The 14,847-nt window shown below is 25.2% G+C and overlaps 1 protein-coding gene across 1 annotated transcript; it reads right to left on the bottom strand.

Moving 5' to 3' along the window:
• Window positions 1-4,511: 4,511 nt before the first annotated feature.
• On the bottom strand, window positions 4,512-11,504 carry LOC145834619 (uncharacterized). The gene is made up of 4 exons (XM_082942093.1): window positions 11,389-11,504; window positions 7,638-7,699; window positions 6,641-6,801; window positions 4,512-6,408 (listed from the first exon to the last, which is right to left on the bottom strand). Exons 1-4 carry the CDS (start codon window positions 11,409-11,411, stop codon window positions 4,927-4,929), a joined length of 1,728 nt encoding a protein of 575 aa, XP_082798219.1. The 5' UTR covers window positions 11,412-11,504; the 3' UTR covers window positions 4,512-4,926.
• Window positions 11,505-14,847: the final 3,343 nt, after the last annotated feature.

The following is a 14,847-nucleotide window of genomic DNA, read 5'->3' as shown; positions in this document are numbered from 1 at the left end:
TTAATTTTAAAAAAATGCAATTAAATTTTAATCTTAAGGTTTGAATGTGTGGTAAATTTCAAACTTTACTTAAGTTTCTGCTTAGTAAATAATAGTTGAAAAGAACTAAAATAATAATCAAAACCTAAATAGAAATAATAAATTAATAAAAATAACAAGAACCTAAATAAAAGATTCTTTTTTTCTTCTTGTAAGTTTTTGAAATAAACATTGCAAGTTAAATTGTAGTTATTAGTAGTAAAAGAGCTTTAAGTTTAAATACATTCTAATGTGGCTATTTTGAATCGTGACATAGCTATCAAAAATTTAAAGAAATATATGCTTGTAAAACCTATGAAATTTTGAATTCTTGCTTGAATGCTTTTTATAAAAACTAGTTCGCTGGAATAAGAAGCTACACAAAAACTTTTTAAGGACATTTATAGAAATAATATTACGGAAAACTTAAGGGTTAAGTTAAGGTTTTTGAAATACGGGCAGGAATAGAAGAGTTCGTACCGTTTATTAAAGTTATTACTTTTGTCGGCTTTGGCAATTACGACTTTTTCTAGTATGCAAGTACTGCAAATACTTTCTGGGTTTTTGGCTTTGCCAATATGGTGGATTATTTCCCAGTTTATTCTATAGTCAATGTTGTTATTTTTAAGTTTCCAGATATGTTTCGATATTTCTGTGCCGTTTTCTTTGTAGTTTTTAAAATCACTGATATGGTTGTACATACCATATTTTTTGAAAGCGCCACCCGCTGAGATTAAGTAGTGATAGTTTCGTTTTCTGATCTGATAGCGGCTTTATATATGAAATTTTCAACTAACCATTTGTTATTGATGGGACATTAATTTTTTGTTCGAGAGTTGCAAAGTTTTGAAATGTAATAATAATAAAAAAAGCTTCCAAGAGAAACTATTTGACTCATAAGTATAGGTCATTTTTTAGTGACTAAATATGTTTGTTTGAATAATTTTTTGAATTAAAAAGTTTGTTTGAATAATACATAAACTTTTTAATTCAAAAAAGTTTTAAACAATATTTTTACCCACCATTTCGCTACAACAGCATACAGCATTTAAATAAAAAACTGTAAAAAAAATTACTTTTGTTTTTTATATTGTACATCTTGAATTCTGTTATTTTAAGTTGAAGTAAGGTAACCATTACTAAAATAATAAAGTATTTCATGGTAGATCAGAATATATTTCAACTAAAATTATAAATAAAACTATAAAAGATAGTTTAAAAATTCTTATAATAAAGAAAAATAACTTCATAAAAAAAAAACATTGTAAGACTGTTTGATAAATAAAGTAAAAATTTTAACATACTTTTTTTAGAACTGTTTTTCTACCAATAAGTTTTTTATTTATACTGCTTGTTTAGGTTATTATGAAAATTTTGCATCTTGAATAAAGCACCGTTTTTTAATAAATGAGAAGCTGTTAATTATTTTTGTTTAATTTAAAAAAAATCTAAAAAAAGTTCAAAATAAAAGTTAGGTAAAACCTTTAGAATATTGATCTCTTCTAATAGATTGTAGACTAGAGTAAAACTTTATAAATAGTGAAGTATTTAAAACTTTGTTCAACTCGTAAAGAGTTTTTAAGCTTTTTGTAATAATAACGTAAAACTTTTACTAATCATAAAAAGTTACAAATAATAGCAAACTTTCAATAAATGTTAAAAGAAATAAATGTTTTTAAAACCAAACTTAATAGTTAGAGAAAAAAGTTATAAAAACTTACTTATATACCACTTTAGTTTATAAAAGTAAATAAATATTTTAAACTTGACAAAGAAATGTTTAGCCTAATTTTTTTTAATACTTTTAAAATTTTTATATAATTTGATTTTTATACAAAAGTATTATATGAAAAACTTTGGATTTAGTTACTAGTAATGTAATTTATGTTGTTATAAGAAATCGAAAATATTTTCAATTTTTTCAAACATGTTAAAAGGTTTAATTATATTTATGTATACCACTTTTAATAAAGTAATTACAAAAAAGTATTTAATTTCTTTTTCAGGTAAACTTTATATTCTTATAGTTCAATTTTTTATTCTTATATGTAACAAAATTAGCTAGAAATAAAACCTAAAAGTAGAATAATTATTTTTCATATTTTTTTTACAAAATAGTTTTTGATAAACATAAAGCAACTGTATCTTTTTAAAACATAGTTTTGTCGAAACATTTTCAGATTTTTAAGAATATTATAAGTTAATTGTTATTATATACTTTTATATGTCTTGGACAAGATGTTAAACTGTATCCAAGTGGTGTACGACTCGATAAACGAAAGTTTTTTTTTCCAGATTCTAGAACAAATTATTTCGAGCGCTTTTTTTTTTCGTTCAATAAAAATTATGTTATAAAATATGTTGAACATTTTTATTTAACATTTCTTTTAGTTTACAATTATCACTAAGATTTCCAGCATTTTATCTGATAAAATAATAAAATTAGCTAATAAAACGTTAAAAATTTTCTGAAAAGTATAAATTCCAAACTTAATTAACTGCATGCTTAAACATAAAATATAATAACATTTGAGGTAGTTTAAACCAGTGCTTCTGAACCTTTTTCTAGTGGCGGAACCCTTTGCCAAAGTTCAACTTTTCCGCGGAACCCCTAATTTTAATTTTACATAAAATATTTAATTACATCAATGTTCTTTTTTAAATTTCGAAAGGCGTCGCGGAACCCTAGGGTTCCAGGGAACCCCATTTCAGAAACTACTGTGTAAAGTTAGTTTGACGTCATAACGCGTCGTACATGATGTTTTTTTTTTAGCCTCATAACTTTTTTGAACTTGCGTCGTCCCTAAGGTACATTTTGATGTTTTAATTTTCTAAAATAGTAAACTGACAGAAACGAGACCTAGCTTGCTTTTAAAGGCCGGTTTAAAAACATTTCTTATAAAAAACGTTTTTAACTAATCTATATTTATAGAAGTTTATGCTTATACCAGAGGCGACACGTAGTATTCCTGTTAGGGTGTGCAGAAACTTTATTAATCTCAAAAACTTTCCTTACTTAAAACTTTTATTATGAACTAATTAAGAATAGTACAACTACATTAAACAATTATTATATGGTAAAACTTATGTAAAAAAAATGATTTTTTTCTCAAAATATTCAATAAGCCTAGCATTTATAACTACTTTCATTTTAAATAAAATTTACCAGCATTTTTTTTTACATGCACGACGTTGCACAGTTATAAGCTTACGTACCCTAATAAAACATTTTTATAACTCATTACTAGTAGAAAAGTTCTTTTAATTAGGAACTATTTAAATTCACACAAACTGGAAGCAGCTACAAAATAAACTTATCAAGTTTAGAACAAAAAACATATTTAACAGTAAATTTTCAAACATAGTTAAAATATATGATGTATTTACAATGTTAAATAGTTAAGTTGTACTTTTATTTTATAGCATTTTTTACGCATATTAATGCACGTTTGAACTAAGCCAAAAACACATAAAACTATAGGTATTGCCGACATGTCCACAGACGTAGTTATTCACTGTATAGACTTCAAATTCAAAGTGAAATTTTAAAGATATTTCTTATAACAATATTTTTAAAAACAATTAGATGTAGAATACGCACGTTATAACTTAAAAACCAGAGGTTAATCTTAGAGAAAACAGCTTAAACTATTTAAAAAGTACCGTTTAACAAAAAAATCCAATTATTTTTTTTAAATAGTAATGTTTTAAAGTTCTTTGTGTTTATCTGTTTCGTTCAATGGCTATTACAAAAATCTATAAAGCAATAGTGCACAACAATTTTTATAAATATAGGTCAATTTTTGACATTTTTTAAGTAAAACTATTAAAAAAAAAAAGTAATTTAATTTATAGTTCTAGATTAAAAAAAACTATACGACGATAAATAAATAATATATTTATTTGTTTTGTGTTTTTATTTGTTTTTCACCTTTAAATAAATTTGAATAAAATGTTTGTAATCTAATATAATATACAGCTACTTTTATTTGTTCATTTACAGTTTCACTCTTTAAAATTTAACTATTAACTATTATTAAACAATCGTAATTGTAAAATTTCAAAACGTTTTCTCAGTTCGTACTGACTTATTTTGTCATATGTCATTAAACCATTAAAAAATATTTTTTTTTATTAAAAGAATAACGGTACATAAAAATAACAACTTTACTTTATGACAACTATATAAGCTTACACTAACAGTTTATTAAACATAACTTAATAAAAAAATAAGAATAAAAACAATCAAAAAGGTATCAATCATTATTTTAGTTTCATAAATATTTTAACAGTTTTAATGATGTTATTACAAAAGTTCTGCAATTATTCTTTTTAATATCTGCAGACTTCTACCTGAAAATATAAAAAAACTAAAAAAAGATATTAAAAGCTGCTTATCGAATTTAATTTTTACAAATTTTGTAAAAATAGTTTTTAACATTTTATTTCGTATTTGAAAGTTTTTAAATTGTCGATTTAAAAAATACTATTACTCTACAATTTATAGTTTATTGAACGATAAAAAAACGCTCAAATTATTTAATCCTATGACCTGGTGCACGAAGGACCTTATGGTTATCGAGTCGCACACCACAGATACCTTTTAACTGCTTGTCCAGGACAAAGTATAAGAAAAATTTAGTTCTAAGTTTAACTTTTCTTGACATTTAAATCAATAACGAATGTAAAATTACAAATTTTAAGAGCTTTAGATAAATAATTCTTTTTTTTATTAATTCAGCTTTAAACATCTAGATAAACATAAGTTTTGTAGTATAAATAACGATTTTTATAGTATTTTTTTACAGTTTACAAAAAAAACGTAGATCAACAAAATTAACGTGTTTATAAACATCAAATAGTGTTTAGAAAGGCTGTTTTAAACTTTCCTTATTCTATCAACTAAAGTCAAACATAAAAACTATCTTTAAAATTTGAATCCACCGTATTTTTAACTCTACTTTGTTGAGATTTTTCATTAAAATAAAACTTGTAAGGTACTGCAGAAACAGACCGTTTTTGCAAATGATTGTTATTTTTGTTTTTTTCAAAATTTTTGTAAGAACAGTTGGTAATGAGCGGCATTCGTTTCGGAAGTTTAGGATAGGTGAAGTTTTCATTTGTTATATTAAATGTTTCTATGCTTTTTTTATTGTTGAAGCTTGAGTTTGTTAATGAATTTTTTGATGAGTTATTTACTGGAATTTCAAACTTAGCTATTCTATCACGAATAGAAATATTATTTTCGTTTTTGTCATAATCTTTTACATGTATTGTTTTTTCTGGTATGTTTTGAATTTTTTCAAGCTTTTTACTTATTACTGACAAAGTCCTAGAACTTGAAGTTAATGAAACTTCGGATTCAAGAAGGTCTACAGACTTTGTTTTTTCAAAGACTTTTTTATTTATTTTACGATTCTTTTTAGATATTTCTGAACTTTTAGACACATCTAGCTTAGTTTCGAATGATTGGCTTTTCAGTGGAATTTTTGTTGCCGTGTTGCTAAAATCTATAGAAGCTTCAAAGGTTTTTTTTAAAGTACTGCTTGTATTAATTTTAAAAGGACTAAGACTTTGACCTCCACTCTGAGCAATATTTTTGATTTTTTTTTTAAACGACGACCGGTTAACTTCGATTTCTTTTTTAACTTTTTTATTTGGTACAATAAGAATTATAGTGCTCCCGTCATGATCGCGTGTTCGCATTCTTATATCGCTCATAGGTTCAAGCTCATGTGGAGTCAAAGCAACGGTATCGTATTTTCTGACTTCAAACTCTAAAAATGTTGATAAAAGCTGCTTAGGGCGCAGACCTTCCGGTAAACGTTTTAAGCCGAGTTGCATTTTAACTCCTTTGCTGAATGTGTGCTCTAGCTCGATCAGGCAAAAATCATCGCGAATTAGTTTTGTTGGGGAATAACACAAGCGAGAATAAAAACTTATTTGTTCTCGCCACTTTTTTGAGGTGACGAAAACGGTTGTTCTTAAAATAGGGTTACCGTCATGAGTTTTACGAACTCCTAAAAGTGGCAAAGATTCCCAATCAGAATATGACTTGTTATAATCAAAGTCAAGTGGTCGATAATAAAAGTAGTCTTGATCATTTCCTTCGCAGATCTTCATTGAACCACTAATGCTAACTTTGTGATGAAAAGACCATGGAAAACTACCTAAACAGTTTTTTAACTTTTTGTAAGTAGAAACATTACCCTTTTCAAGAACTCGAGATTTTTGATAGCTCTCATTAATTGCAAATTTGTTATAAGTTTCATAACTCGCTTTATCTTCTAAACCTTCTTGGTTTTCAAACAATTCATACTCGACTGGATCATCGTAACAAAAAACAACAATAGCAATAGAAGGTATACGAGCTTTTATGTTGCTAGATTTCTAATAAAAGTTTTAAAAAAAATTATTTCACAAATATTTTAAAACTTTTGTTTTTTGAAGACATGTTTTATAAAGTCTCTATTAATAAAATTTTAAGATAGGTTTACGTTTTATAGTTGCTGTTGGGTATAAAATTTAATCAACAGTAAAATGTTAAACAAGCATTTACAAAAACTACTTAAATCTAATATCCTTAAGTTGTAGACTTAAGCTATAATTATTTTAAACTAACTCGAAGTGTGGAAGAGTTATTTTTTTCACTAAACTGAAAAAGTTTAATTAAACTTGGATCTAGACTTTTGAAAAAACTTTTATATGAATTACAAATTTTTCTCAGGTCTCCTGCTTTACTTACTACATGAATTGTAAATGGTTGAAATGGTAACTGACAATCTGTTTTAGTTGTTAAATCAATTAACCATTTTTTTAAAACTAAATGTAATAAAGTTTTTTAAGCTGTACATAAAGCTAAAAATCGTCATCATTTAAATACCTTTTGTATAAAATTGTTTTAAACTTTTGGAGACGTGTGATTATACTGTGAAAAAAAGTTGTAAATTTATTCTACAAAAAGTACAACTGAGTATTGACTAGTGTAGTAATTGAAGCAAAAGTTAAATATAATATTAGTATGAAATGGTACTTTTTTATATAGGCGTATTTTTGATTATCGCATCACTTATTCACGATGTTTAATTTCAACACAGATAATACTACGAAACACTATACAAAAAATAAATATATAAAACTATAAATTTTTATTTTTTACAATTAGTTATGCTCTAAAAACTCAAAATCCTAAAGTTTATTTTCTAAAATAGTACTCAAGTAATTGGTCAGCATCCGTTTATAAGTGAAAACTCAGATTCAACTTAAACAGTTTTTCGTATGCCGTAGTATTACTCTTAATTAAGAAAAAATTCTTCAACAAAAAAATTGAATATATTCAATTAAATTGCCTCTAATGTTACTTGGAATTAAATTAACAGAATGTTTATAAATTAAATTTAAAGATATTTTACACTAATTTAAAGATACTGTTTCGCTAATTCACTTTTAAGTAAAAGATAATTCACGAGACAGGTCAGATTTGTCTTTCAATAGTAATTTACTAACCCCTGTTTTTAGCATAATACTTAAAAGCATATGCAAAAACATACTCAATACTAAGTTAAAACCAGAAAAGTTTTGAAGCTTACCAAAACTACAAAAAATAGTACACTAATTACTTTCAACGTGATTACTTTTGCTTTCTTTTGTATTAGTGTAGTCCGAATTTGATAAGCGTTCCCTGAAAATAAAGATTTCATTATTAGCTAAAGTACAAGTTAATAAACTTAAAAAAAAATCGATATTTAAAGTTTAAAAAAATTGTAACAAAATAGTTGTTTCTGTTTGTTCTACACTTAACAAAATTTCAATTTTTCAAATTTAACAACTAAAAAAAAAGAACGAAAATAGAATACAAATTTATGCATAAACATTAATGAATATTATTACTTTAAAAGATAATGTATGTCTCGCAACGTAAAAACAACGCAATTTCTTAAAAGAACAGTCACAAAATATTAAATAGAAAAAAATATTTTTCTAACAGTTGCTCCTTCTTTAAAACAGACCTTTCTTAGAAATAATTAAAATATTTTAATATGTTTTGTTTATTAGTATATAGCAGGGGCGTAGCGTGGGGAGGGACACTGGCGCATGCGTGCCACCCAAAAAAGAAAAGAAGTAAAAAAAAGAATGTAATATTTATGTCCTTCATTGTTTATTTTTTCTGCTTAATTTTCTTTTTTTCAACTATGTTTGTCTAGTATTCAAAACGTTAAACGAAATTTTGAATACCAACTAGTGACAAGTTAGGGAATTTACCCAATATACTGATTCGGTGCGCAAGCGAAAGTGCGCATCGATGTTGATGAAAAACTCCATAAGGAAAATTTTTATAACTTCATTAACTTCATAAGAATTTAGACTCAAAAAGAACGCAACTAATTAGTGCACCGCAGTATTATAACCTTATGACAGATTTTTCTGCAAAAAGTTTACAAAAATACGTCACCCTTATAGAAAGTTAAACAATTTTACAAGTTTTTTTTATGCTACAATAAATGTTTAGACTACTGCTAGTTTTCTGATCTTTATTTTTGTAAACATACAAGAAAAAGCGTGTCAGCCTATGAGAAATGAACTTTGTTTGCGATTTTTATTTTAAACAAATACAATCAGATGAACTAGATTCAAAAAATATACTTTTAACTATTTGGAAAAGTTTTAAAAAATTTTAATAACAGTTATAAAGTTGGTCTATTTTAACTTCTGTGTAACTTTATTTAAATTATGTGCAATGAGGTGTTGTTATCACTGTTGTATTGTATATTAAAGAGATTGATTTTTTTTTCATATATAAAACAGATATTTTCGTATTATTAAATATATTTATTTTTAAAGGTATAAAGTTTACTGTAAGTAGTAAAAACAATTTTTATCTAGTAATTTTTCATTTATGCAAGTATAAGTAGTTCTAATGATATTTATATTTTTTTTTATTTGTGTAATATATAAGTAGTTTTTAAAACAGTTACTTCGAACTTATTTTACTTTATGAACTTATTTCAATTGTATTGATTATAAAATGATCTTTTTATAGCTAATTACAAAAGTTTTAACTTAGGGGATTTTTTAAGAAAAAAATTTGCGCACCCCTGACCAAAATATTACGCTACCCCACTGGTATATAGTACATATTAATTAATTATACAATAAACTACAATCATCAGAAAAACTTTACTTTATTTGACATGTCTTACAAAACTTTTGAATTTACAGATGTTATAAGTATTGTGTTAAAGAAATTTGTGCAGTAAGTTGAGTTTGAATATATGCTGCTTTTCGTTTTCTTATTATTTTAAGAATTTGTGCATTTTAATAAAGTTTTAGTAATTTTTATACAATACTGAAGGGAAAAGGTATATTAGAAATATATCTTAAACTTTTCACGTGCACGGCATAATTTACTTTGATTTTAATTTGATTAGCTTTAATTTAAAAAAGAAAAAATTGATAATGTAAACATATGTTTTGCTCTTCGCTATTCTTGTTTAGTAATTTAGTCTTATCTGCTCTATCTATTTTATCTAGGTTAAAAAGTCAGCAATCAAATTTAGTATTGAATTTTTATTTTGTTTTGCTTAGTATTTTCCTTTTTTTTTAATCTATATTGTTTTCTTTTAAATTCCTTTTTAATAACAAGACTTAAATTTATATAATTAAGTACTAAAAACTGAAGAAAACTGGATTGCTTATAAGGATTTTTAAAAATGTTTTACTGGTATTTTTAAATTCTAAAATTTAAAGATCTTATGTAGCTGAAAAATTTTTAGACAGTTATGTATTAGACAGTTATGTACTTTTTAAAGTGTATTATTTAAAGCTACTACAAAAGTTACTGTATTATTAAACAAAAAAATTGTGCTACCCCACTTTTAAAAGTCTAGACACGCCCCTGTAAAAAGTTATATTTTTTCTAGTGTGTATATATAAATTTAAAAACTATATATAAGTAGAAGGGGCGAAACGGGTGCACGACTATTCAAACTCGGACAAATCAAATTCTGACAATTCAAATTCTTAAAAAAATTGAAAGGGTAATGAACCACAAATAAAAAAGTAATTTACATTTTTCAAATATAAAAAATACATATGTAGGTCCTAGTAATATATTCAAGCCATTTTTTCTTTTTGAAAACATTGAATATTTTTTGATATATGGTTTAAATAAAGTAAAAAACATAGTTATTTTTAGTAGTTTTAAAATATCGTAAAAAGTATTTAAGATTTTGCAAAAACAAAAAAGTGGCGTGTAGATATTAATAAGGTCTACATAAGCTTTTTTATTCTCAAATTTCAATTATTTTTTGAGATATAGTCTTTCTAATTTTTTTTTAAGAATTTGAGTTGTCGGAATTTGAACTGTCCGAATTTGAATTGACATGGAACCGGGCGAAACTTATACAATGTTTTCTTGAGTTTAACTTTAAAAACACCAAAGTTACCATACTATAGCATGTGCTGTTTATAAAGTTTTATATTTACACCAAAATTACTTCATTAATTTATAATTAATAAAAATAAAAACGATATCATTTTATTTTTATAAGTCTATTAGCACATATTACTTATGCTTTGAATATGAATGAACTATTTTCAATTCAATGCAATAAATTTAATTCAATATAAAATAATAAAAATAAGATAAGAAAAAATAAGCTAATTTTGAATAAAGGATTATTTAGTAAAACATTTATTAAGTTTTTAAATTAACAAAAAATAAGTAAAAATCGTTCCGATATGTAATTAAGTTACTTATAATTTCATATGATATATGTATAACAAAAATATTACAAAATTTACAGAGCTTCACAACACTTTGATAAGAACTGATTTAAGTTAATTATTAAACAGTTGTAATATTTTCAAATCAAGTTTCTGGTATTTTGCTGATTAAGTTGTTATGCTTACAACGAAAATGTTTTTTAATGATTCAGTTTAGGAAGATCAATAGGAAAAGTTTAAAATAATCGAGTTTTAAATGATAACGAGTTAAAAACTGTTGGTTATCATCGTCAGTATAGATTAAATGCTAACAATCATTAAACTGTTAGTATTCTACTGCACTACACGACTATCACCAGCTGTTCTAATGATAGAGTACCAAACTGATTTTGTTCTTACCCAACTTTATTAGGTAGAAATAATCAAAAAAAACGTTGTATCTATTAAAAATTAACTCCAAAACATTTTTTTTTGTGGAACGGATCATCTGGTACTGCGTTTCCTCGTAATTATGTCTTTGAGTAGGACCAAACTAAGGTCATATTATTTCGCTGGAACTACTGATGGTTAGTCGTACAATTCAGCCTAGTGCTAACCAAATAAAAGTAAAAACAAATTTGAAACAGTCAGTTGCAAGAAACTAACCTCCCAGAAACTTTATCACTCATCTGTGTTTAAATTTACTCACGTTTAACCATCTTCATGTGAGTTGCACTAATGTTTTAACTTTTTTTGTACTTATTCTATTGTCAAAAAATTTCTGGAATTTAAAAGTTTAAAAAAGTGTTTTCATTAAAAATGTTTTGTGCTACAACATAAATGTTCTGTATTATTTATACTATCGCTTCAAAAACTATAAAAATTTAATTAAATATACGCTAAACTAAAACTTATCTATAAAATAAATTACTTAAAAAGTGTTTATTTTAACAATACTAAAGTTATCAAAAATAAACTATCTTCATAACCAGAAAACCTTATTAAACTTATGATACAACAACACAAAAGCAAAGTTTTACAAAACTGAAAATAAAACACGAGCCCAGTAACTTAATTAATTTGTTTAGAAAGTTTCCTAGACCCCTTAAAAAATCTGTTCAAACTAGTAAGTGCAAATGTTTATAGAATAACAAGTACAGAAAATTAGGTACATAACAACTATAAAGCACTCTCTAAACTTTTTTTGTGACAGTTTAATATACATTTATCTACTATTTTTAAGAAACTCACAGTAGAGCAGAACATAAAATTAAACATCGAAGTTCCCAGCAGTTTTGAAACTACCATATAGTGGAGAAACATCACGTGTGTTTGAGAATAGAGTGAAAAATTAACAAAAACAGCGTACAATTAAGTTAATCCAAGAATCATATTTGTCTCAAAACCAGTATTAAAAGTGCAGTTAAAAGATCCGAGACTAGATTTAAACAAAAGTTGTATACACAAGTTCAATTGCTTCTGTGAAATAAGCTATATCAGAAAAACTTCAAGCCATTTCAAAACCAGGATCAAGGAACATTTACCTGCATACGTGTTGAAATTTATAGAAGAAAAACCTGAAATTAAGACAACAACAACCAAAAACGCAGCTAAAAGATTTTTAATTGCAAAACATTTAATAAATAATAATGATTGTGGAAGAAAATATAAGATAACTAGATTTGAAATAATCAATCATTGTAACAGTGTTTTTGACCTCATTAAGTTAGAGGCTATCTCTATATTTTTAAACAAACCAGAATTGTGCAAACAAGAAGAATTTGATTACAAAGGGTTTTTATCTACTTAAATTCGCAAATTTGTATCCTTTTATAGCATTTTAGTTAAATTAATGAATATTTTACATTAAATATTTGTTTAGTTATTATTAGTTAATTTGTTAGTTTTACATTTGTTTGTTCTTTGTGGTTAGTGAAAAACTATTCATAATTTTATATTCTGTTCTACTGTGGGTTTCTGAATAAAAGTAGAGAATTATTGCTCAGATGCTCAAACGCGACCTCCCTGGTTGCTGCTACCAGAAAAGTTAAGTAAATCATTGGAAATCACAAATAATATACAATAATAAATAAATATCAAATATACTATAATAATACTAATTTTAAAACAATAAAACTATAAAGGATAGTTCGAACGCTCTTATCATGAGTTTGAATATTTTAATTATACGAGAAAAAAAAACTGTAAGTTTGTTTTCCAAAAACAAGGTCCATTTTTATAAGAGTATACTTATTGTCTATTGAACGACAAAAGTTCAGCTCAATTGTTTTGTTCAAAGACATGGTGAACGAAGGAACCTTTCGGTTGTCGGGTCGTACACAACTTGGATACAGTTTAAAATATAAACATCATTAAAGTAAGTTTTGTTTTAATTTACTTTGTTTCTTTTTTTTTTAATTTATACTGTTTGTTTAAACTATCATAAAAAGTAACACCTTGAATAAAGCTTAAGTTTATTTTTAGTTTAAAGAAAACTTATTAATATTTAATTTATTTAAGTTTTAAGTAAAAATATTTAATATTCGTAAATAAATCAGAAAAGTAAAAACCTATGTCCTGGACATGACGTTTAATTGTTTTTGTGTGTGACTCGACAACCGATAAGTTTTTTCGTACACCAGTTCTTAGGACAAAAAATTTTGAGCTATTATGTATAAGAAATTTATAACTTCAGTTTTAAGTATGAATTTGATTTATTTACGCTTTAACATTATTAGTGGGAGTTATAAAGTTTTTTTAGTCAATTTTACAGTTTTTTCTCCTAATAATAATCATATAAGAAAAATTAAGAGAAAAATTAAATGTTAACACAACTTTAACAACAATCAGTGGCAAGGTTCATTTTTTCACAGAGCAGAGACTATGTCGAATAAGTTGTCACAGGATGTGGTATCGTGTGAGTGGGTGGAACACTTTCGGTTAAAACTAAAAAGATTTAATTTAAATAGTACAAATATCAGTAAAATTCATTAAATTTCCACAAAAACAAAATAGAAAAAAAAACTATTATATTCATTCCATCTAAATTCACTAGCGATTTTTTCATCACTTGTAATATTAATTAGCTTTATTTCCCTACGCCTCCCCCCTAACAGACTATTAACTTACTTTTTTCAATTTTGTACACATATGTTTGTATGTACTATGTTACTGCCTTTTTTATCAAGCAAATAAGTTTAAACTTATTAATTAGTTTTTTATAAATTCAAACTTGTTTAATGTCTTGTTTATGTTATTTTTTGTTGATTGTAATTGTAGCTCCAAAGTGCATCAACTGAATTTGAGCTGCAAAATGTGTACTCTAAACGTAAAATAGCAACAAAATTTCTTGTGAAAGTTTTTTAAAACAATTAGATTTGAAATTCAAGGATATAGATTATAACAGAAATATTTTCTTACTGCACTATAAAAGTGAGCGCAATAAAGTGCAGATATATCAAAGTGTACCAGAGGGAAATTGCCTGTACAACAGTCTTTTTGTTGTTGTTTGGTGATGAAAGTTTTGCTTTCAAATTGTGGTACAGTCCTTATTCACTTATCCGGACACATTTAGCAAGATTTTTCTGTAAACATGTCCGGATAACTACAAAAAAATATTTTTTCATAAAATATTACGACTGCTCTTATTATACAATGCATATAAGGTGAGCTATAAAGTGTTATAATAAATTAATAAGTTTTATACATGATAATTAAACATTATTTGACATTAAAATAAATTCTTTCAAACAAAATAAATAAGACTCAATTTTTAGAACAAGATATATTTCATGCTTCTTTCATCAGTTGTATACTAAGCAATAAAAATAAAGTTTTAAATCTAACTTATATTTTTTAGTTGCATTGTAATTAGAAGTACTTATGTATTGTTAATTACTCTTTGCTTTATTATTATTAATTACGTTGATTGCATTTCCACTATATAAGTTAGATTTAAAACTTTTTTTCTTTTTGCTTAATATACAACTGATGAAAGAAGCATGAAATATATCTTGTTCTAAAAATTGAGTCTTATTTATTTTGTTTGAAAGAATTTATACATGATAACAAGTTTTATACTAGAAAGTACAGTTATCAAAGTTTTCAAACTTGACCAAAAACTTT

The sequence above is a fragment of the Thalia democratica genome, chromosome 4 (genome assembly GCF_965202585.1).
Source record: "Thalia democratica chromosome 4, ktThaDemo2.hap1.1, whole genome shotgun sequence".
NCBI classification, from domain to species: domain Eukaryota; kingdom Metazoa; phylum Chordata; class Thaliacea; order Salpida; family Salpidae; genus Thalia; species Thalia democratica.
This window is presented reverse-complemented; position numbering and strand designations above follow the sequence as displayed.

Coding starts and splice junctions, on each gene's coding strand:
- LOC145834619 (XM_082942093.1), bottom strand. CDS start 11,411: ATGAGTGATAAAGTTTCTGGGAG. Junction 7,700..11,388: donor AGTGATAAAGTTTCTGGGAG/GTTAGTTTCTTG, acceptor CTTTATTTTCAG/GGAACGCTTATCAAATTCGG. Junction 6,409..6,640: donor ATAACTCTTCCACACTTCGA/GTTAGTTTAAAA, acceptor AACTTTTATTAG/AAATCTAGCAACATAAAAGC.